The sequence below is a fragment of the Macaca fascicularis genome, chromosome 11 (genome assembly GCF_037993035.2).
Source record: "Macaca fascicularis isolate 582-1 chromosome 11, T2T-MFA8v1.1".
NCBI classification, from domain to species: domain Eukaryota; kingdom Metazoa; phylum Chordata; class Mammalia; order Primates; family Cercopithecidae; genus Macaca; species Macaca fascicularis.
The window spans coordinates 46915255-46940020 of NC_088385.1; the positions used below are offsets into that span (position 1 = coordinate 46915255).

Genomic DNA, 24766 nt, shown 5'->3' on the forward strand with positions numbered 1-24766 from the left:
TCTGAGGTGAAAAGGCAGAAACAGCTTTGGATGTAGTATCTTTATGAAGGATACCAAGTTTTTATTTTCCACTCACCTGTTTTGGGACTGACAAACTCAGTAGGACTATGGAGATAAGACAGATCCATCTACTCTTGTTTACATTAGGTGTTAGTCATTTTCTCATGTTCCATAGAGCACAATAAAAGCTTATCATCAACGGCCCCAAAGCTTCATCATTCTTATGGAATCTTTCAAATCTCATGATAAATTGGTTGCCATTCTTACTCCTGATTCTACTACATAGAAATATATATGGAAAGATATGGAATAAGGGAGATCAAGGAATATATCAGAAACTAAAATGCAGCTCTGATTCAAGCAGTGTGCAGGGATTACTTTCTTGTATTGTATGAATGAATACAACTTTTCTATGGTAATGATTGTATTTTGGTGGATGAAATCAGTTCAGCAGGTGGTACTGTTTGGTGATACTGCTTCAAATCAAAATAAAATTGGTAGGGGTCCCCGATCAAAATGGATTAGATGTAGGTGCAGTAAATGGATTAGCTGACTCTGATTCTGCTGCCAGGGAAACAGGCATTCTATGTTGTTTCTTAGTTTATGCTTTTGTCAGAATAATCAATTAATTGACTGATTTAATTAGCAAAGCAGGAATTGGTGGTTTTCTTTGACAAATACAGATTTAATATTAGAGGAATTCATAAAAAAATTTGTAAACTCTTTGTCTGGTTCATCAAAAATCTATATTAACTTCAACAGAAATCAGCAATTTAAACAATTTAGTGAAGAGGCAAGTAGGTTTGAGGCTTCCCAGGAGCTTAGACCTGGGACAAGGAGTTTCGATCCCCAGTCTTTCACACTAACCTTTGGGGAAACCATTTAACCTCTCTTGTTCACAAGTTTTGTCATCTGGAACAGATAAATCTTGTGCTCTTGGGTTTGAATGACATCTACCACATTAACTTTTAAAATTCCATTACTCATATTTGAACTAGTTTTCTTGAAAAAGAAGGCTGGAGAAAATAAATTTACAAAAGTATGGATGAATAGCATTTCATATTCGGAAACTAGAGCCAATGAAGGAAGTGAGTGTCAAGAAAGTATAGTAACTCTAGATATTTTTGATTTAGAACAATTTACCATAAAAGACGTGGACATTGGTAGAAACAGGAAGAACAAGGAGTTCACTGGTGGTAAATCCACAGACCTTGGTGCTCATGTCAGTGACTAAGGAATTCTGATTGAGAGACTATTAATACAAAATACAAATAATTCTTATTCTTTGTATATTACTCTCAATAACAGTTTAATTTTTCATTAGGCAGAAACATTTTGGCTTTTGATTTTGGAGTTGGTGGTGAAAGGAAGAATGAATTGGGATTTGGTTTTGGAAATTCTGGCTCAGTTGTTGTCAGTGGTCTTCAACAAAAGGCTATGGTGAAAATGAAATACAGAACACTGGAAATCAAGTTCCAGTGATGTGGATATTACTATTCAGATTTTTGCATCAAAATAAAGAATCATAAGATGTGTTAAAATACTCCCTTGGCCACAATGATTTTTTTTCTATTTTTCTTTCTTTTTTTGTTTTCAGCAGATAGCACCAACACAAGATCTGGTGCTGGCGTTAGTAGCAGTGGTGCTTCTCTGAATGTGGGATTTGGTTGGGGGACGTCTGATGAAAAGGGATTGGAAGTCGGTAGAGCTGATGGGAGTGAAACTAGAGGCAGCGGATCTGCTGGGGGTGAAACCATAGTCTTTGGATCTGATACAGGTAGCTCAGGTATTCCAACAAGACTCACTCCTCAAAATTTTAGATTGATTCAATTAATTAACTGGTTAAAATACTTTTATTTTAATGTCACTTAATAGCAAAGAGATTAATTAATTAATATTAACTTTAATCATATTTTGATTTTTTCCATTAGTTGGAACTGGTTATTCTGGTTTGAAACTTGGAGCAGGGAAAGGTGACGCTGCATTTGGTTTTGAAGTTTCTGATTCGAATTCATTTGGTGACAGTGGCATTAGTAGCAAAACAGTTGAAGGAAATCAAATGAGTAGTTCTGGAGGATCTGTTTCCATTGATTTAGGTATTAATATCCGACTTTTGTGCATAAAAATGTCTGAATCATAAAATAGTTTCAATATACCGTGACAATTATTTTATATTCTGCAGGTGATACCAGTTTAAGAAGTGAGAATCAATTTGTTGGTGGTGGCTCTCGAAATTCGATATCCAATTTATGGGATTCTGGTCAAGAGGGATTTGGAATCAATGAAATTGGAGGGAATGGATTGAGTGACAGTGTATCTGCTGAGGCTGGATTCAAAGGTTTTGGATCTGATGCCAGTAGCTCAGGTATTCTAGCCAGTTTCTGTTCCTGAGATATACAACTGAATTCCAAATATTCATTTATTTAAAACTATTTTGATTTTCTGTTAGTGGGAATGCTTGAGTCTCTTGAATTTGGACTTGGAAGAAAAAAACTTGGAGCTGGATTTGATTTTAGGTATTCTGATTCAAGGAAATTTGGTGATAATGAGCTTAGTGAAAATGGAATAAAAGTTACTAGAGAATCTAGTTCCGGTGGTTAGGTATCAATATTTAATTTCTTTGCATAAAAGTTGGAATCATAAACTTATTGAAATGCATTCTGATGATAATCATTTTATATAATGTAATTGGTACCAGAACAATAAAAAAGGGATTTTTTGTGTGTGATATATGAGAAAATTTGGGTTTTGGTTTGGAGAAATTTGGTCAAAAGGGATTTGGAAGAAGTGGCTCTGGTTGGAATGAGCAGAGCAGCAGTAAATCTCATGTCAGTGGCACAGGTGGTTTAGTCCTGGACTATGCTCTGGTGAAATCTAAATTGATTTCAACCTTTCATCCATTATTTTACTAACATTTTACTTCTTCACCAGTGGAAAAGTCATGGTTATTTGAATTTGGGCTTGGATAAATGAAGGGTGGAGCTGAATTTGACTTTAGAGATTCTGGTTTAAATCAATTTGGTGACAATGGCAATAGTAGTAAAGATTTTGATAGAAATGGAGTAGGTAGTTCTAGAGGCTATAGTGCTAGGTACTGATTGTTAATTTCTGTGCACGGACAATTCTGAATCATGGTATGCATTGAAAGTAATTCTAGTGATCATAATTTTGTATTCAACAGGTGACTCAAGTGCAAGAAATGGGTTTGAAAATTCTAGTGATATCTCTGAAGATTCAGGAGTCATATTGGGGTCATCTGATCAACATGGATTTGAAGTCAGTGGAACTGGTAGGAATAGAAAGAGAAGCAGTGAACCTGCTGAGGCTGAGGCTGGAAACTTGAGTCCTGGATCTGATGTCCGTGACTCAGGTATCCTAACCTGGACTCTATTTCCAAGAAATTCCAATAAATTTCTTTCTTCTTTATTTCTTTTAATCATATTTTGATTTTCGATTAGGAGGAAACACTTGGTCTTCTGGTTCTGGAAGTGGTGGAGGAAGTAAGGGTGCAGATGGCCTTGGTGTTGGTGCTTCTGGACTAAGTGCATTTGGTGAAACTGGCCTTAGTGGTTCAGGTACCTGTGATAATGGAAGCAATGTTACTGGATCTTATTCCTATGGCATAGGCATTGAGATTTCTGATTATCAGAAAATCAGAATTCTAAGAAACATCTTACAATGACAATGAAAATTGTAAACATTATTAATAGTAATTTAAAAGGAATTCTGCATTCTCAAATGTTGAAATATTCTTAGATATAATCAGGCAAATGATGTTTAACATTTGTTGGCATAAGATGTGGAACTGGTTTTATGGCTGTGAACATATCAATGTAGAATTCTTTTTGTTGCCATTATGTAAAATTGATTTGGAGTCAGTTGAAGAGATAAAGTAGCAGCTGAACTGTTGGTCTCAAACTTTGTATCCCGAATCTGGACTTGGCGGCTTTAGTTTTCTTTGCAAGCCCATTGCTGAGAAGACTAAGACTTGCATCCACTTTTGAAATCCTTATACATTTTAATATTTCCACTTAATGAAAACATTCGATTGCATGGTCTTGGAATTTGTATTAAAAAATTTTAAAATAATATGTACTCTTGATGCAGAAACTGTTTTGATGCTGTTACCAGGGCTGGAACGACCTGGGAAACATTAGAGTAGATGACAATAGAACTGGGGACAGTGGATCACTTACAGTAAAATGGAGGTTCTGGAAAATATTCAGGATTCATCTTTAGAATTCAGCTTCAGGATTAATATCTTTTTCTTAAAAAGTGAAATGTAATTAGCAAGAGATACAGTGTAGTGTAGTAACAGTTGACCTGACACGGGATTGACTATCAATGAACCTATTCCAAGAAAGGCCTGGTCATACAGAAATAATAATTTTAATTTTGGTTGTTCTTAAACTTTGGTCGTCAATTTTGAAGTCAACACTTCCAAAGAACTAAGAAATTTGTTTATTATTTATTGACATGGATTTTTAAAAAATCACAGTTGTTACAAACGGTTTCAAAGACATCTAATTTAGGAACTCCAGCTAGGCTGCCATTAGCTCAGGTATTCAAATTTAGGTTTTCTTCCTGAGAAATGTATTCAGAATAATTACATTTTATGTTTCTTAGTGTGGAGTGGTTACCGATTTGATTTTTTTTTTTTTTTTTTTTGCTATTTGGATGTTAGACTTTAACTGCTTTGATTTTTCCATGTGAGATAGACTTTATTAAGAAGTGTTATTTTTGGTAGTGTTTCTAATGGCAGTAAATCCAGTGGCTTTGCAATGGGAAGTCTGAATCTCTTGACATTAATGAAGGTGTCAGTTCATTTAGATTAGTGTTTTTCATATTTCTAGTTTCTGTGAGTGCAGAATCTTTTGCTTAATTGACCTCTTGAAATAGTACCCAGGTTTCCTAAAAGTAAAACAATTCAGAAAGGGAAATAGTTTGGTTGACAGTGGGATAGGAGACCTAGAACTTTGTCTAATGAACCTTTTTCTCTTACCCTTGACAAGTTTTAAGACAAATGATCTAGAAAAAAATTGATTTGGTGTCAGTTAATTTAGAGGCAAGGCATTTAATTTTCTTACTCCAGCAAAGTTTTGAGTTGACATTTTTTTTTCTTGTACAGCTTTACACGGCCTTAGTCTGCTAGCATTAGCATTGCTGGACTAGGATCTATGGTCTATCCATCAGATTTTCTTTAAAAATCACTTTACCAAGTAAAATTATACACACAAAATAGCTTAATCATTTTGTATTGAAATAGGTGTCACAAACTCGTCTGAATACAGTACATCTGGACCACTCAATACTCCAGGTAATCTAATTTATGACTTTGAGTGTTTAAAAAGATATACATACACACACACATACATACACTTACAATGTTGTAATGTTCTGCTGATTATTGATTTACTAGGACTTGTTACTATTTTTTCTCATATTGAGCTCTTAAGTGCTACTTCTCTTTGGATACTAAAGTTTAGATGGCCAACTAAGTATTTGAAACAATTTCATGAATAAGAGAAATTAAACCACATTTTAAGGGAATTTGAATAAAACATATTACAACTCCTTTACTATTTTAGACATAGTATTTTTAAAATGCCTTCATAAACAAATTAGGAGTTCAATCTGTTTCCACTCAGTCTGAGTAAATACAACCTGTAGTAAAGAGAAGAAACTTCAAGATAGATGATAAAGAGCATTTCGGAAAAGAGTTTGCAATTCTATCAGAACATCCACTTTTGTTATTGTTGTTGCTTGTTTTTAGGCTTTACCCTACAATTGAATATAAATTTACTTGGTTACATACCAGGGTCATTAGATATAAACAATCATGGGAAATGTAAAGTTTTAAAGTATACAGATTTTTCCCTGTGAGTGGGAGAACTGACTTTTCCTCATATATAGATAAATTATTAGTATTAGATAATAGACTGATTGACTAAAATGTACCTCTGTCCTATTTGTGCCACAGCTCCTGATAGAAATGAACATGCAATGTTTTATTTCTAAAGTTGAAAAATATTTCTGTAAGGGGTGCAGCATATGTTAGTAATTGTACAGGACCCCCAATACATAAGCTCTTAATGATTCATGAACATACTGAAAAAGTGTGGACTGCAGAGTTAATCATGTATGTGACTTTGGCAAGTCCCAGCTCTCACAGAGTTATCCATTATATATGTTATATAATATACAGTATAAAAAATTCATTGATGGCCTTCAATGCCAACTTTTAAGTTCCCATGTAGAAGTTCCAATATCTTGTATATTTAAAATGAATATATGTCTTAACATTGAAATAATCTATGCATTGTGTTGAATAGAAAAAGGATCCCACATTCCAGAAGCAACTCCAAAATACTCAGAAACAAATGCAATTATTGGTAAGTAAAAATGGTTATGATATTCATTCATATATTTACACCCACGCCAGTACCTAATGAGATCACAGAAACAAATTTACAAAATTTGAAACTAGTTTTGTTTATTTATTTATTTACAAGGTCTCACTCTGTCATCCAGGCTGGAGGGCAGTGGTAAAATCATAGCTCTCTGTAACCTCTGACTCCTAGGCTCAAGCAATCCTCCTGCCTTAGCCTCTTGGGTAACTGAGACTATAGGAAGGCACCACCATGCCTGGATATTCCTTTTTCTTGGTAGAGGCAGAGTCTTGCTATGTTGCCCAGTCAGGTCTTGAACTTCTGGCCTCGAATGATCCTCCCACCTCAGCTTTTCAAAATGCTGAAATGACGGGCATGAGCCCAACCTGAAACTAGTTTTGAAAATGTCCCCATCATCTGTCTGTTTAATCATTGTATGTTTGAATGATACCACATTTGTACTATTTTTTTCTCCAGAAAACATGTATACACACACACACACACACACACACGCATATACCTATACACAGTCATATATACACACATTTATATGTATAGAGATAAATGATATAATTCTTTATCGTCATTCAATATAAATGGGACTTCATTCAGACTTAGAAAAACTATCTCTACCAAAAAAGCAAAGCAAGAAAGCATACAAACCACTGCTTCCTTCCATATATTCCATCCCATATTAGAGACAATTTTTGTTTTCCTATGGGAAGCAAGATGTTTTCAATCTTGCTTTATTTTAGCTGGAATAGCCAACTTAGGGTACACTAAAGAAGTACTCATGTACTAGTTTTAGTGAGTCTTTGCAGTAGTGAAAGAAAGCAAGCACTGATTTAAGGTGGTGGCTGTGAGAATTGAACCTTTCAGTGATTTTATTTCCCTTAGGACAAAAATGCTTTAAAACAGACCTAGAAGGTATGCTAATTGTTCTAAATAATTATGTATATGTTCCTCTGAATATTTTGTAGGTGAAGCATCTACCTGGAGCAAAGGAGCATATAAATCTTTCAACGGTCGCATCTTTTTGTTCGAATCTTCATGCCCGTACACTTTCTGCCGTCACTGCGTTGAATCTGGAGGGGATTTCAATATTGAAATCAAACGAAACAATGATAGTGAGACTGAAAAAATAACAGTTCTAATTGACAATAACGACATCTCTATTTTTGGTGACACCATTTTAGTTAATGGAGAAAGGTAAATACTGTAGTGTTTTGGGTAAATGATATAAAATTATTTAAAGTGACCTGAGCAAAAAAAGAAAGAAAAAAAAAAAAGACAAAAAGGGAGATGATACTTTCTTCCCATTTTGATGCTCATATTGATATTTTAATTGATTATTGGCCAAGAGTTTGATAAATGTGTAAGACTTTGACATATTTGGGATTGTAAGACATTGTATTTATTCCCATAACAAGACGGAAAAAAATTCTGTTGTTTGAGTATACTGACTATCTAGATTATGGGAATTGTGTGTATTCAACAAATTCGATTATTTTTGTTGAATGTTTCAGGATATTTCAGTTTTCATTTGCAAGTTTAACACCAAGTATAAATTTAAGATTTTATAAGTTAGAAATTGAGGAGATTAAAACTGTTAGTCCATGATTTTTAGAGGGAGCAATTCAGATTTGGAAGGGATGGCATATTTGAATACTTTCCAGAATAAGAAAATGAGGCATGATATTCTACTTGGGAACATTTCAATTTATTTTTTTCTGACACCAAACCAATGTTTCATCCTGTTAATTTCTCCAAAGCGCCAAGGATCTATTAGTTGTTTTTTAGAAGTTCTTCCAGTGTTCAAAAAAGCCACTGTTTCTCTTTTTCTGAATTGATTAAAAAAACTTTAGTATTTACCAGCAAGTATTCTATCTATAGGATACTAAATTGTTAGGTGACATGAATTATCAGAAAACATATTATAATAGTATGATTCTTACCTTTTTACATATACTTATATTTTGTATTTTTCAGCATACAGATACCATATAACAATAAGTTGATTCACATTAAAAAATATGGAGAATATAATGTTCTGAATAGCCGTAGAGGAATCCTGACTTTAATGTGGGACAAAAATAACAAACTCTCAGTAAGTCTATCTATGATTTTCATGTAATCCTGTGCTTTTTGTCCTTTAGTTAAGTTACAAAAACAATACACTATTAGGGAAGTAAGAGCTAAGGCTTACTGAGAAATCTCTATGTATTAGTCATTATACTAAATATTATCTCATTTAGTATTCAAAACATCTTAAAATACATGCTATTAATAATCATATTTTGCAGATGATGAAACTCAGGAAATGCAAAGTAAAAAAAGTTATTAGGTTGGTGCAAAAATAATTGCAGTTTTGACCGTTACTTTGAAATGGCAAATACCGCAATTACTTTTGCACCAAATAATATTTTCAGACACATAGTAAATGGTGGAGTTAGGACCTATTCAAATTCCAGAACCAGGTCCTTAAGAAAAAGCCCTCTACCACCTCTAAGTAAGCAGCTTAGATAGAATTGAATTTGAGGAGGCATGGCCCTTTGGTTTGGGTACATTTTATTTTGAGATGTGTTTAACATTTCATGAACATATAATACATGTAATTTATTTTTAAAGCTCACTCTTCACAAGCAGTATCCAACTTGTGGTCTTTGTGGTAACTTCAACAGCACTCCAGGTAACATTCCAATGTATAATTCCTAAGAACCTGCTTTCCAAAATGAAACTAAAAACTCAAATTATTTTCAATTTTGCCTTTGTCTAAAGAATGAGAACTTGTTAAAATGAAAACATTTTACATTGCCAAGTCCATATGTAGCTTGAAAATAATGCACACATAAAAAGAATAACTGAAACTAAACAATGCTTTCTTTTTAAGGGCAAGATATTAATGAGCACATTGCCAATAGTAAAATTCCTGGTGATTGTCCCAATGCTGTTGGTAAAAGCTATGAAGTTTGTGAAGATGGAATACAGGTAAGAAATTTATATTTCATTGTGTAGCAAATTCTAGCAATAGTTCCCTTGGTTTCTTTTTTAAAATAAATGTTATTGTGTATATTTAGGGTACACAACATGTGTACGTGTTTGTCTGGTATGTGATACATATGGATAGTAAAATATTTACTACAGGGAAGCAAATTAACATATCCATCATCTCATCTGAAAGATACTTCAACTTTTTTTTGTTGGTTTGTTTGTTTCTGTGGTAAGAGCAGCTGAAATCTGCTCATTTAGCATGAATCACAGATACAGTACAATCTTATTACTTATAGTCTTCAGATTGTACATTAGATCTCAAGATTCTTCCAGCCCCTGTAACCATTGTTTTGTTCTCTGTTTCTACAGACTTAATTTTTTAAAAAAGATTACACATATAGGTGAGGTCATGCAACATCTTTCTTCCTGTTTCTGGCTTATTTCACTAGTATAATGTCATCCATGCTTATCCATGTTATGATAAATGGCAAGATCTTGTTGTTTTTTAGGGCTGAATAATATTCCATTGTGCATATATGAGCCACAGTTTCTTTTTCCATTTGTTTATTTGTGAACACTTAGGTTGTTTCCATATCTTAGTTATTATGATTAATGCTGCAATGAACACAGGAGTGCAAATATCTTTATAAGGTGGTATTTCATTTCCTTTGGATATATGCCCAAAAGAGTGATTGCTGGGTCATATAGTAGTTCCTTTTTTTTTTTTTTTTTTTGAGACAGTGTCTCACTGTGTCGCCCAGGCTGGAGTGCAGTGGCGTGATCTCTGCTCACTGCAACCTTCGCCTTCCTGGTTCAAGGAATTCTCCTGCTTCAGCCTCCTCAGTAGCTAAGGTTAGAGTTGCATATCACCAGGCCTGGCTAATTTTTGTATTTTTTGTAGAGATGGGGTTTCACCATGTTGGCCAGGCTGGTCTCAAACTCCTGACCTCCAGTGATCTGCCCGCCTTGGCATCCCAAAGTGCTGGGATTACAGGCGTGAGCCACTGTGCCTGGCAGGTAGTTCTATTTGTAATCTCTTTAGAAACCTCCATGATGTTTTTCATGATGGCTGTACCAATCTACATTTCCACCAACAGTGTGTAAGCCTTGCCTTTTCTCCACACTCTTGCCAGTTCTGTTATCTTTTAACTTTTTGATAATAGCCATCCTAACAGGTGTGAGGTGATAGCTCTTGGTGGTTTTGAGCTGCATTTCCCTGACGATTAATGATGTTGAGCACCTTTCATATACCTGTCGGCCATTTGTATGTATTCTTTTGAGAAATGTCTATTTAAGTCTTTCACTGATTTTTAAGTTGGGTTATTTCTTTTTCCACTTTTGAGTTTTATATGTTCTATATAAATTTTGGATATTAATCCTCAATCAGATATATGGTCTACAATTTCACCCCTAATTTTTAGGCTACGCTTTAATTTTGTTAATTGTTTCATTGCTATGCAGAAGCACTGTTTTGATGCAGTCCCACTTGTTTATTTTTGCTTTTGTGGCCTGAGCTTTTGGTGTGATATCCAAAACATCACTGCCAAGGCCAATGTGCAGGATCTTTTCTCCTATGTTCCTTTTGAGATTTTATATTTTCTGGTCTTCAATTTAGGTCTTTGATTAATTTTGAATTGATTTTTGTGTATGGTATAATATATGGGTTTAATTTTATTCTTTTGTATATGGAAAACCAGTTTTTTCAGCACCATTTAGTGAAGAACCCATCCTTTCCACCATTGTGTCTTCTTTGTGTCTTTGTGAAAGATAGTTGGCAGTATATGTTTGGATTTATTTCTGGGTTCTCTATTCTGTTCCACTGGTCTGTGTGTCTGTATTTACGCCATTATTATGCTGTTCTTATTAACATGGCTTTGTAACCCTTGGTTCCAATTTAAGCCCTTGGTTCCATATTCTCCTAAGCACTCATACCTTCTTCTTAGAATTCTGCAACTGCTTCCTCTCCAATGTTCCTATTTTCTGTTTTTCAGCTTTGGTCTAGCTGCACATGCCAAAATAATTTCCCCCCAAATACTATGATATTTACCATATATTAGTGTAACAATTATAATTTCCTTTGCATAGTGTTTTAGTTTGTCTGTATGGAAACTGACATGCTTCACCTTTCCACTATCATCTCTTGATGGGTACTGTCTTGATTCCTCTCTTACAGTTTGGAAATCCATGTACTATGTCCCACTCCCTTACTTTTGCCCCAGATATCCTTTCTGAATTGTCATCCCTCATATCTTTTACTTTCTTTTTGAGAAAGTTACAGATAATATTTTTGACAACAGCATTTGCAGATAGTTATCATTTACTTTGTGCATTTTCTGCACTTATGTAAGCTATTATGTTGAATTTGATTGACTGCATCATCTATTTGGTGACTGAATGAATGTTCACACATTCCTGTTTCAACTAGAATAGAATTCTCAAGATCAAGAAATGTGTGGATAGCATTAATAAAATATGTTTTTGTTTTATTGGAAGAGGGTGTTGCAATTACAGCCATCCTGTCATCTTACAGCAAAGCAAATCACACCATGGCATTATACAAGATCATCTACCATCTTCGTTGTGAAATCTTACTTGATCTTTGCAGTTGGAATTGCTTTCTCTTTCTTTTGTTACCTTATGGCTCTCATTGGTACTTCTGATAAGATACCATCTATAAAAATTGCCCAAGTTTTTCTCATATGTTCCCTATAAAATTAGATGTTCCATGATAATAGAGATTATGCATTGTGGTAGTTGCATAATATGTTGAAAACTTATTCCTTGTTGCTCAAAAGTGTTAGTTAAATGATTACATCAATTTACATTCAAACCAATGTATATTTACTAAGGACCAACTTATGTGCAAGATACTGTGTTAAGCCCAGAGCATAAAAAGTTGTATTTCTTACTCTAGAGAAATCTGTAATATAGTGAGAAAAATGTACAAAAAATAATAGATGAAGAGTAATATTTGAAGATTTTATTTCACTTAATTTTATATGTCATTTGGAGAATGTCATCAGCCTGCCTCCAGCCTAGTTGGTACAAATTGTACACTTGGGCCGGGCGCGGTTGCTTACACCTGTAATCCCAGGACTTTGGGAGGCCAAGGTGGGTGATCACAAGGTCAGGAGTTCAAGACCAGCCTGGCCAACATGGTAAAACCCTGTCTATACTAAAAACACAAAAAATTAGCTGGGCGTGGTGGTGGGTGCCTGTAATCCCAGCTGCTTGGGAGGCTGAGGCAGGAGAATTGCTTGAACCAGGAGGTAGAGGTTGCTGTGAGCCGAGATCATGCCACTGCACTCCAGCCCCGGAGACAGTGCGAGACTCCATCTCAAAAATAACAATAATTTAAAAAATTGTACATTTGTTCTACAGTAGCTTTTTTGCTTCTCTAAAAATAAACAAATTGTTAAAATAGAAAACAGCTATATGGTGGTTGAACTGTGTTGAAATTTGAGCTTTTTTTCATTCAATAATACATGTCATTACTTCCTTTACTAAAACAGAGTATGTTGTTCCCAGAGCAAATACACATGACTCTGACTAAGAAAGGACAGAGTCACTTTATTTTATGGTCATCTGTTTGATTATAAACTATGGGCAGATTAACAGTTAAAGGGACAATATCCCTTCTGTCTATTATGGTATTCTATCAGGTACCATCCCAGTCTTTGGCATTAATCAACTCTCTTCTCGCCCCTTCCATTTTCTCTGTTCTAAAATTCACGTCACCTTTAAAGACAGTCTGGATAAGTTTAAGTACAATAAATTTTGAAGTCATTACATAGCAATTCAAGATGCCAAGTATCCAGAAGTATTCTCTTGGGAGTCACTTTACTAGCTGTAATACTTCAAAAACCTCAATTTCAACCAACGTCATTATACAACAATCCAAAATGCCGAGAATCCAACAGTATTCATTTTAGGAGTCATTTTACCAACTATAATACTTCAAAAAGCTCTATTTCAAACAGCATCCAAGAACTTTCCTTGTCAAAGCTACAGGATATGATGCAAAACAAAAACAAAACCAAAAACTTCTGTATTTATGCTTTAAAAATTCATCTTACTGCCCATTTTTCTTACTTTTGTTGCCCATTTTAATAAAATATCATGCTTTATTTTGTAGCACTGTAACAAAATTATTGGAACCTACTTTGAGAAATGTGGAAAGGTTGCCGCTCTAGCCAATGACTACAAAATGATCTGCATTGATGAATACTGCCAAACTAGAGACAAAACATCTACATGTGACACTTACTCAGAACTGTCCCGCCTCTGTGCCTCAGATGGTCCTGGCACCTTTGAATCCTGGCGAAGCGATTCTGATGTGGTTTGTGGTAGGTTTTTACCTTCATTGTAGGTTACAACTCTGTAAGTTTCTACAGCACTTTATTTTTTATTTTTTTTCTTATTTATCTTTTTTTTTTTTATCATACTTTAAGTTCTAGGGTACATGTGCACAACGTGCAGGTTTGATACATAGGTATACAGTACTTTAAAGTTAAGCTGTATTGCAATGTAATCTCAAATGATTCTAAGCCCTGGAAGGGGATCGTAGAGATGATGAAGTCTTGTTTGTCACATATACTTACAAGGAAATAGATTTGTTTAGGTGATGTGACTCGCCTCAAGTTGCAGTGCTTTGTGTTAAGATCTTAATTTAAAATGTTGTACTTGTTACAATCAGTTAAAGTCACAGAAAACGATGAGTCAGTTCTATAGAAAATAACTGGAAAGTTTATCAAATGTATACTGATTAGTACTATCATTTTTCAAAAAGATTAATAAAGAATGTAAATATGAGGTTCATATGCAAACATACTTTCCACATATGCTTAAGTCAATCCTCATAATACAAGTAGAATATAAATATCAACTTAAGATGAAATGAAATTACAGAAAAAATATATTTCCTCTAAATTAAATATTGTGTCATAAATAATGCACAGGAAATTGGCATAATTTAGTCGTATTGAGTATCTTTAAAGACTGACTTGTACCTTGTAACTCAGACTCAAAGAGTTCCATTTGAGAAGCTCCTCCTTAGAAGAGTATGTATTTCTTATATTTAGTTTCCTCTAATATCCGTGTATACATATTTTTATATTTCTTCAGAAACACATAGATGTCCAGAAGAACAACATATCTACAAAGAATGTGGACCCTCCAACCCTGCAACTTGTTCTAATGTGGCTCCTTTTCAAGACAGTGACTGTGTGAGCGGCTGCACGTGCCCGGAAGGTAGTACACCAATGAGAGTATTTACACTAAAACAAAACAAAAGCTAAAAAGAAAGTGGGACTCAAGTCATGTCAGAGTGATATCTTATTTATAGCATGACATTCCAACAATTTAACTATTTCTAATATATTCTCTTAGCAAACTGCAGAGGAGGGTTAGAGAGAATTTTAAAGCTAAAGTGTATTTCCATCTCTACAATACCTGAGGGCTTCTGTATTACACAGAATATGCTTTAGTCCCAAATTGAGTGCAATGGGACTGTGCACTGTGTAGCAATAACTCAGACTCAGAAAATTGTTTTCTATCCTCTTGCCAGTTCTCAAATTAGGAGTAATTGCTTTAACAAGAAATTATCATTTTCGGTGCATGTTACGCTTGAAAGAACTATCTCAAGAGTGATTTCACAATACGCTGCTGAACAATTTACTGATGTTTGTAGAGTTTTGAGGTCAACTTTATACAATGTGTTCTAGGTTATCTGTTGGATGATATTGGAGAGAAAGGAAAATGTGTATTAAAAGCTGAATGTCCCTGTGAATCCAGTGGAAACGTGTATCAGCCAGGAGAAGTCCGAGAAGGTCCTTGTGGTTCTCAGTGGTACGTGTGTGCTTTTTGTTCACATATTATTGATGGTAAAATAATACCAATATTTTTACATAATTTGGAAAGATTCCTAAATGCACCCTTAAAATAAACCTTTAAGAAATCAAAAGCAATATCACTGCATTTTCTGTGTTGTTGGTGTTTTGTTTTTAGACTCAGTGTGTTTTTTATTTTAAAATATATGATCTTTCTGTGTATCTTTAGAAGATAATGCTCACTAACAGAAACAGTGTTTTCAATAGTAAACCACTTGGTAGTTGCAAATATAGAGCAAAGTATAGTATAAGATTTTGGTTATAATAATGAAACAATAGTGATGCTAATTCTGCCAAGAATATTTAATAAAACATACAGTTAGAAAGAGCCAAATACTGTTCAAATAGTTTTTATATGTGGCGAGATTGGTGAAGATGAATAATATATCTATTCAGCAGTAAATTCTAATGTACCAAAAGTTATTGTAGATTATTTCACTATTAATTGAATACTCAGTTTGAGTCTTCCTTCTAAGTTCTACAACAATGTAATGACCATTGAGATTTCCCCATTCTTCATTATGGCTTTTCTCTGAAGCTCTAAATTTCTGCAATACTACAAAATACTTTTCTTTTTTTTTTTTTTTTTTCATTATACTTTAAGTTCTAGGGTACATGTGCACAACGTGCAGGTTTGTTACATATGTATACATGGGCCATGTTGGTGTGCTGCACCCATTAACTCGTCATTTACATTAGGTATATATCCTAATGCCATCCCTCCCTGCCACTCCCTCCCCACAATAGGACCCGGTGTGTGATGTTCCCCTTCCTGTGTCCAAGTGATCTCATTGTTCAATTCTCACCTAGGAGTGAGAACATGCGGTATTTGGTTTTCTGTTCTTGCGATAGTTTGCTGAGAATGATGGTTTCCAGCTGCATCCATGTCCCTACAGAGGACACGAACTCATCCTTTTTTATGACTGCATAGTATTCCATGGTGAATATGTGCCACATTTTCTTAATCCAGTCTGTCACTGATGGACATTTGGGTTGATTCCAAGGCTTTGCTATTGTGAACAGTGCCACGATAAGCATATGTGTGCATGTGTCTTTATAGCAACATGACTTATAATCCTTTTGGTATATCCCCAGTAATGGGATGGCAGGGTCAAATGGTATTTCTAGTTCTAGATCCTTGAGGAATTGCCACTCTGTTTTCCACAATGGTTGAACTAGTTTACAGTCCCACAAACAGTGTAAAAGTGTTCCTATTTCTCCACATCCTCTCCAGCACCTGTTGTTTCCTGATTTTTTTAATGATTGCCATTCTAACTGGTGTAAGATGGTATCTCATTGTGGTTTTGATTTTCATTTCTCTGATGGCCAGTGATGATGAGCATTTTTTCATGTGTCTGTTGGCTGTATGAATGTCTTCTTTTGAGAAGTGTCTGTTCATATCCTTTGCCCACTTTTTGATGGGGTTGTTTGTTTTTTTCTTGTAAATTTGATTGAGTTCTTTATAGGTTCTGGATATTAGCCCTTTTTCAGATGAGTAGATTGCAAAAATTTTCTCCCATTCTGTAGGCTGCCTGTTCACTCTGATGGTAGTTTCTTTTGCTGTGCAGAAGCTCTTTAGTTTAATGAGATCCCATTTGTCAATTTTGGCTTTTGTTGCATTGCTTTTGGTGTTTTAGACATGAAGTCCTTGCCCATGCCTATGTCCTGAATGGTATTACCTAGGTTTTCTTCCAGGGTTTTTGTGGTTTTAGGTTTAACATTTAAGTCTCTAATCCATCTTGAATTCCTTTTGTATAAGGCATAAGGAAAGGATCCAGTTTCAGCTTTCTACTTATGGCCAGCCAATTTTTCCAGCACAATTTATTCAATAGGGAATCCTTTGCCCATTTCTTGTTTTTGTCAGGTTTGTGTCAAAGATCAGATGTCTGTAGATGTGTGGTATTATTTCTGAGGGCTCTGTTCTGTTCCATTGGTCTATATCTCTGTTTTGGTACCAGTATCATGCTGTTTTGGTTACTGTAGCCTTGTAATATAGTTTGAAGTCAGGTAGCATGATGCCTCCAGCTTTGTTCTTTTGGCTTAGGATTTTCTTGGCAATGCGGGCTCTTTTTTGGTTCCATATGAACTTTAAAGCAGTTTTTTCCAATTCTATGAAGACAGTCATTGGTAGCTTAATGGGGATGACATTGAATCTATAAATTACCTTGGGCAGTATGGCCATTTTCACAATATTGGTTTTCTTCCTTTTCCTGAAATGTATTGTGTCTCTGTGGGGACATAATTTGGCTCAATACAAAATGCATTTTCTCTACAAATGGAAAATGTTTTATTTTGGTAGTAATAATCAATATTAATTTATATTATGTTTATATTAATAATTAATTTTAATTTGTATGAAGAATTATAAATAATAGTACCTGTAATTTATTGAATGTCTATAACAGTACTGTTCAAGAGAAATATAATTTAGGCTACAAAAATGATCCACATATATCATTTAACAGTTTTTAGTTGACAAATTTTTAAAAGACATGAAGAAACAGGTGAAATTAGTTTTAGTCATGTATTTTATATAACCCAATATATCTAGAATACTATTATTTAAACATAACATTAATGTGAAATCAAGTTAGTGAGGGATTTTACAATATTTTTTTCCTATAAGTCTTCAAAATCTGTATGTGTTTTACATTTATAGTGGGTCTCAATTGAGATGAGACACATTCCAAAAGCTCGCTCGATGTATTGTGCAGTGCAATTCTACAATGTGGTTTGTAGCAGGTATTTTAACACTGATAATGAACTGTGTTCCATTTAAAAAAATCTCTGAAATCCAGATTATAAGTTTTATATACTTAATTCATGAGAAATTATCATTATAGTCAAGACTTCTAAAATATTAGGATACCACCATCAATGAGATGTTTTATTAGAGCTGAGATATTGGGTGGAAAATAAAAATGGTCGAATAAAGCTTAACCAAATGTCTTAACTTGTGATGAATTTTTAGTGTGAAATTTTATCTGAACCATAGAGAAAATACAATTGATAACCCTTAATATAACCATTACATTTTAACAGCACATGCCAAGATGCAAAATGGTCTTGCACTGAAGCATTATGCCCTGGAAGATGTAAGGTGGAAGGAAGTTCCCTTACCACCTTTGATGGTGTTAAGTACAACCTTCCTGGAAACTGCCACTTCCTGGCCATTCACGTATGTAATAGCCTGCAATATTTGAGCAAACTGATATACAAACAAAGCTATTCTTCAACCAATTTAAAACACAGTCTTCACCTTGAATTAGTATTTAAAGAAATAAAAAATGAACAATCCTTCAATTACTGGTTATGTATGTCAGTATGTTTTCTATCACATACTGGCACTGATGGTATTACCTGTCAGTATTAAATTAACATTACCTGTCCTCCTTGGAAATTCCTTGCAAAAAAACAACCTAACAAATAGAACCCTTTTCATTCACTCATAATCATATGAATACACTGGGAATTTATTTCATTCTTCTACTTTTCTTTGTGTGTGGTCACTACTGTTTCAAATAAAATAATATTTTACATTCCATGAAGCATCTTCTGCTTTCATTATTATTTCCTTAAATTTATTTTTAGTTTTTATAATACAACAGTATCACTATGATAGAAGCTATTCTTACATTTACATTCTTTTCAGTACTAAAATTTTAAGTCACTTGAATTTCAGTAAAAGAGTGATTCCGTTTTGTAGTTAGTGCTACAGAGAACTAGCAATCTAGTCCACCTGAGAGTTAGTGATTTTATATAATCTTTTTGGTAAGAAATGAAGATGAACAGAATTTGTGAATCCCGAAGTGATAAATGTTGGTTAATGTCCTGTAAGCTACAAAATGTAGTTGCTGCTACTAAAAGTCACTCTTCCAAAATAAAGCTTCTTGATTGCCTACCAACATAATCTGCCTTTCCTTCTTCTTCTTTTTTTTTTTTTTAAATTTATTTGAGATGGAGTTTTACTCTTGCTGCCCAGGCTGGAGTGCAATAGCTTGATCTCAGCTCACTGTAACCTCTGCCTCCTGGGTTCAAGTGATTCTCCTGCCTCAGCCTCCTGAGTAGCTGGGATTACAGGTGCTTACCACCACGCCTGGCTAATTTTTGTATTTTTAGTAGAGACGGGGTTTCACCGTGTTGGCCAGGTTGGTCTCGAACTCCTGACCTCAGGTGATCTGCCCACTTTGGCCTCCCAAAGTGTTAGGATTACAGGCGTGAGCCACTGTGCCAGGCCTGCCATTCCTTCTTTTTATGCTCCTCTAAATCCATTAGGATACAGGATGGGGAAAGTAAGAGGGGAAAATGACAAAGCATAGGGAACATTTGCTTCTTATAGATTACAGATTTCCAGACATTGAAATGAGATCTGGAAGTCTATGTTTGATATGACTTATATTACAGTTTAACAAATTAAATGACTCTCACATTGGATTTAAATAGACATTGTGAACTGTCCAGAGAAGAAGCAAACTGTGTTACTGCTAATTCCTAAGAGTCCTTATATGGCAGTACATTCCCTTTGGGAAGACAAAAAGTAAAAATAAAATTAAAAAATGATGACTATGAAAATTCATCAATGGTAAACTACATGGATATAGTTTATGCAAGATACTAAGCTCTTGGCCAGTCCTGAGGTTGTACTATGGGCTGAACTTGGTTTCTATTCTTAGAGCACTCTGATTGTAGTAGGAATTGTACATATTTAAAATTCAAACACTCATTGTGAATGAATTACATGGTAATAGCATACCATAAATAGCATTAAATGACATTCTAATAAACATTTTAATGAAATGTATTTTTTACAGAATGAAGATTGGTCTATTAGTGTTGAGCTCCGTCCATGCCCAAGTGGTCAGACAGGAACATGCTTAAATAGCGTTACACTTCTTTTGAATTCTGTAAGTAATCAGCTTCCTAAGGCTTATTCAGAGTCAAATCATATCACTTATTTTATAAATTCAGGATTTTTGAGGTTGAAGAAGAGAAGCTTTACTATGTATACTCAAAGCTTAAGTAAAATTGCATAGAAAATTGATAAAGTCTCTGGAAGTGCCAGCTAGTTGCAAAAGTCCTGAAGTATATCAAAATCACCATAGATATACAATTAATATGTTGATTATGGATCAAATTTATGTGTTCATTGAAATGTTAAACTTTGCAGACCATTTATGAAGGAAGGCAATAGCATTTGTTTAGAGCTTTATTTATTTGGAATTGACATTATAAGTGGAAATAGACCTAAATGGGAAGGGAGGATGAGTAGTTTGGACTTTGACCTTCACAGGCTGTTTAACCTTTGGATACCCAAGTTACTGTCTTGGGTTTCCATTTCTGCATTCACATGTTGGGGATGAAGATTTATTTACAATCTGGTACACAGAGTTGGTATGAGAAACAATGAAGCAAAGTGTGCCTTAAAAATGCTTTAAAAATGTATTTTAGATATTTATTAATTAATCCCATAGCATTAAACATCTTATGACATAAAAATTTGGGTTCATATATTACATTAAAATTAATACTGTAAGTTAATATTAACTAACAAAGTGTTTTAAATATTAGTCTGTTCCAGTTGACAAATACATATTCAGCAGTGATGGAACAGTCACAAATGACAAGATTAGAAATCAAGGTTATTACTATTCAGGTAAGTTTAATAACAACATTTTAAAATAAGTGTAAGATGCAGTCATTTTTTCAATTTTTAAAGCTATTACATTTCTGATTTTTAACAGATATCAAAATATTAAAGTATTTTAAGAAAGTAAGAACTGTTGAACATGTAATTAACGTTCTTAATTACTTTAACAGATAAAATACAGATTTTCAACGCATCTTCCTCATACCTTCAAGTAGAAACATACTTTCACGTAAAACTACAAATACAAATTGTTCCTGTGATGCAATTATATGTTTCTATGCCACCCAACCAATTCACAGACACTGTGGGTAAGTCCTCTGGATTAAGTTTTATTCCCAAGGCTGAAATATTACCATCACTTATTCTAATTTCTTAATTAGATAATTAATTAATAACAGTAAGCCAATAAACCATTTTGACTTAATCTTTCCTTCCACATTGTAGTAAAATAATTCCAACTTACTCGTCATAGTAAAGATGGCTTTACTTATTACAAAATCTATTCCCTAAAGATTTTAACAATTTAAATTTTTAAACATTTTAAATTAACGCTTTTATTTAAATGAGATTTGATAATATATGTGTTAATGTATCACTTTGCTAGTGTGTGCTACTAAGGCTTTAAACCGTAGTTGAATAAATGAAAATATTATAGATATAAATCTTTTGAACATCACAGTTTATATAAAAGCTACACTGTGACTTGTCTTTCTGGGAGATCATATGGTCATTTCTGTCACTGATGTTTTCTGTCTTATAAATCAGTTATTAACTACAGCCATAAATGTTGAGCAAAACAAACAAAGATTATGGCAAGTGCCACAAAGACTAGTACCTAATAAACAGCAGAAGCTTTTGTAACACACCTGTACTTGAGAAGGTAACTTATTTACACAAAGGAATAGATGTAACTCATAGGTCAGAAGGGTCTGGGTTAAAAAGGCATATAGCACTCAATATGATTCAGCTATCCACACTGAAATCGTGCAAATGTGAGTCATAAGTTCCTACTTAGAAGCACACTTTCTGTTGGCTCCTCCAAAGAGATACAAGTTACAGCGACAAATAGGAAAAAGACAGTATTCATGGCAAATGGTGTTTCAGTGCTCCTGGAATGCGAATGAAAGGGAATTTGGGTGAAATCTGAAATGCCATGACATTTTACTTAATGTATGAAGGCTAAACAAGGCATATTCTCAGGTAGCTTCTACAGGTTTTCTCTTGGGCAAAGAACTGAATGTGCAGTGAGGATGTGAATCCAAAAAATTGAGTAGGTGAGGTGTGAAACTTTGCTGTGTGCTTTTATACAGGACTCTGTGGTTCCTACAACAACAAAGCAGAGGATGATTTCATGTCAAGTCAGAATATATTGGAGAAGACATCTCAAGCATTTGCTAATTCTTGGGAAATGATGTCCTGTCCTAAAGGAAACCCCTCTTCATGTATTAGTATAGAAAAAGGTAATGTTAATTGACTATTGAAATCTGTAATTACATATTTGGTGTAATTACATATTATGTACTTATTTTGGTAATAATATGAACACGTCAGATAATCCTGGCTTTAGTTAGTTTTTGTTGTACTGTCTGAATTTTGGAGGACACAGCAGAGAAGCAGTCTGGTTGGCTGATCTTATTCCTACAAAACAAATAGTTCATGGGAGTTCATCTTGGTTGTTTGCTTTTCTATACCTACTCCTTTCCTTCTTACACAATTTTCACTGTCACTATAGAATAACAAGATTAGAAGAGATTTGGGGCACATTTAGTTCTTCAATTATTCCCTCCTTTAACTTAGTTATAAAAATAGTCATTGGTTGAACTAACAAGACTCGCCCAAACTGGTGAAGCCACTTGATAGAGCTGTGGTTGGGTCCAGGTGTCCTAACTACTGCTGTGCAAGCCCCAATACAGACATTAATTAAACTTTACACTGGTATGATTCAGCTTACATTTATGCTTACCAAAAGGCTTTTAAAATATTAGTTCAATTTATTTCTACCAAAACTCATGAGCAGCATGGGCGGGACTATTATCCCCACTAATGTAGATAGTGGGGATAATGGAGCGCAGAGAGGGTTAATAAAGATCCCTAGTGAATAAGGATGACAGATGAGAAATTCAAGTATTTTGAATCCGAGTCATGCTTTGGTCGCTCCTCTGGTATTGCTGATACTAATAAATGCTTCATTTTGTGTTGCTTCTTTCATTAAAAAAAAGAGTGCAATGGAAGCTAAGTTAAAATATATTACATTGACATGTTAATTAGTTGTTTCTAAATTAATATATACTTGAAATAGTCTTATCAGATTATAATAATATTTTAACATTACTAAGGCAATTCCTTTTGAAAGCCTTGTCTACTAATTTTGATTTAAAAGAGTTGGTAGAAGCATTAATGTAAACATCATAATACATATTTCAGGGTTTTGATTATCATATTATTTTGATTTTGGAGTGTTGTAATGAAAACAGTTATAATGAGAATGTATATCTCATAAGATACCAAGTCAATTTATGTTAAGCAGACTATATGCCACCACTTTGGAGAGATATAGAAATTAATTAAATTTAATTTTCAGTGCTTTACATTTAACTTAACGTAAAATACAGAAAATTAAACTGTATTTTAATAAGCTGTTAGTAATATTTAGATAAAAAGTGATGATACTGGGTTGCCAATTTGTTAAAATTTTAGAAATAATTGGTCTCAGTTTGTTTTTAATAGAGACAGCTTCCTCTATTACCAAAAATCTTTAGGCCAAGCACTTATTACTCAGATGCTATTGTTATGATTTTTATTTTTGTTAATTTAATACTATGCTAGTTATTTATAGGCCAATGAAATATCAATTAAAAAACAAAACAAAATTGGTGTGTTGGAATTATTGATACTGGTTGTGCTAATATATGACCTTCAGGAAAACTGATATAATCTTCTATAATCTTCTGAGGTGACTGGGATCATGTGGTGGTTGGGCGGGCGGGGCGTTGTTGTGGTTGCTTTATTTACCAACTCATCACAATTTAGCTATAAATATATATTTTAAAGTTAAAAGGAATCTAAAGATATAATACGATCCCCTAATTCCATTTTTATATAGAAACTGCATTTCAGAGAAAGGTAAATTGATTTAATCCAAAATTCCAAAGCTAACAAAGACTTTGCCTCTTAGTGTAAGATTTTTTAATTATAGCATGCCATCTTTGCATATAGTGACAAGTTAGATGTATTACAGCAGAACACTTTAAAAATTGTTTTAATAGAGAGAACAGTTAAAATTGTACATCTTTTCTTTCAATTAAAGAATTATGGCCGGGTGCGGTGGCTCACGTCTGTCATCCTAGCACTTTGGGAGGCCGAGGTGGGCGAATCATGAGGTCAGGAGATCGAGACCACCCTGGCCAACACGGTGAAACCCCATCTCTACTAAAAATACAAAAAATTAGCTGGGCTTGGTGACACACACCTGTAATCCCAGCTATACAGGAGGCTGAGGCAGGAGAATCACTTGAACCCAGTAGGCAGAGGTTGCAGTGAGCCGAGATCATGCCACTGCACTCCAGCCTGGGCGAAAGAGTAAGACTCCATCTCAAAAAAAAAAAAAAAAAAGAGGAAAGGATTATGACATTATTGAAACTAATTTTGAGTGCACTGATTTTCTTCCAGAAAAGTTTGCTGAAAGGCACTGTGGAATTCTTCTTGATTCAAGTGGGCCTTTTGCTTCCTGCCACCCAATTGTGAACCCTAAACACTATCATGAGGTATGTGAGGCTCTAACATTAACACCTCTTGTTGACAAATACTTTGCTGATATTGACAAAAGCATGTAGATATTAAATATTTTCGAA

General features: G+C 34.2%; 1 protein-coding gene across 1 annotated transcript in view; it reads left to right on the top strand.

Moving 5' to 3' along the window:
- MUC19 (mucin 19, oligomeric) overlaps positions 1-24766 on the top strand; it is a 195188-nt gene that overhangs the window by 20322 nt on the left and 150100 nt on the right. The window contains 20 exon segments of the mRNA XM_065525213.2: positions 1601-1786; positions 1932-2096; positions 2183-2365; positions 3182-3370; positions 3459-3500; positions 5267-5317; positions 6333-6392; positions 7370-7598; positions 8379-8496; positions 9018-9078; positions 9280-9377; positions 13516-13726; positions 14505-14630; positions 15104-15227; positions 18311-18446; positions 20080-20172; positions 20837-20921; positions 21086-21223; positions 22226-22375; positions 24585-24679. Of these exon segments, the coding sequence (XP_065381285.1) occupies positions 1601-1786; positions 1932-2096; positions 2183-2365; positions 3182-3370; positions 3459-3500; positions 5267-5317; positions 6333-6392; positions 7370-7598; positions 8379-8496; positions 9018-9078; positions 9280-9377; positions 13516-13726; positions 14505-14630; positions 15104-15227; positions 18311-18446; positions 20080-20172; positions 20837-20921; positions 21086-21223; positions 22226-22375; positions 24585-24679 (2540 nt within the window).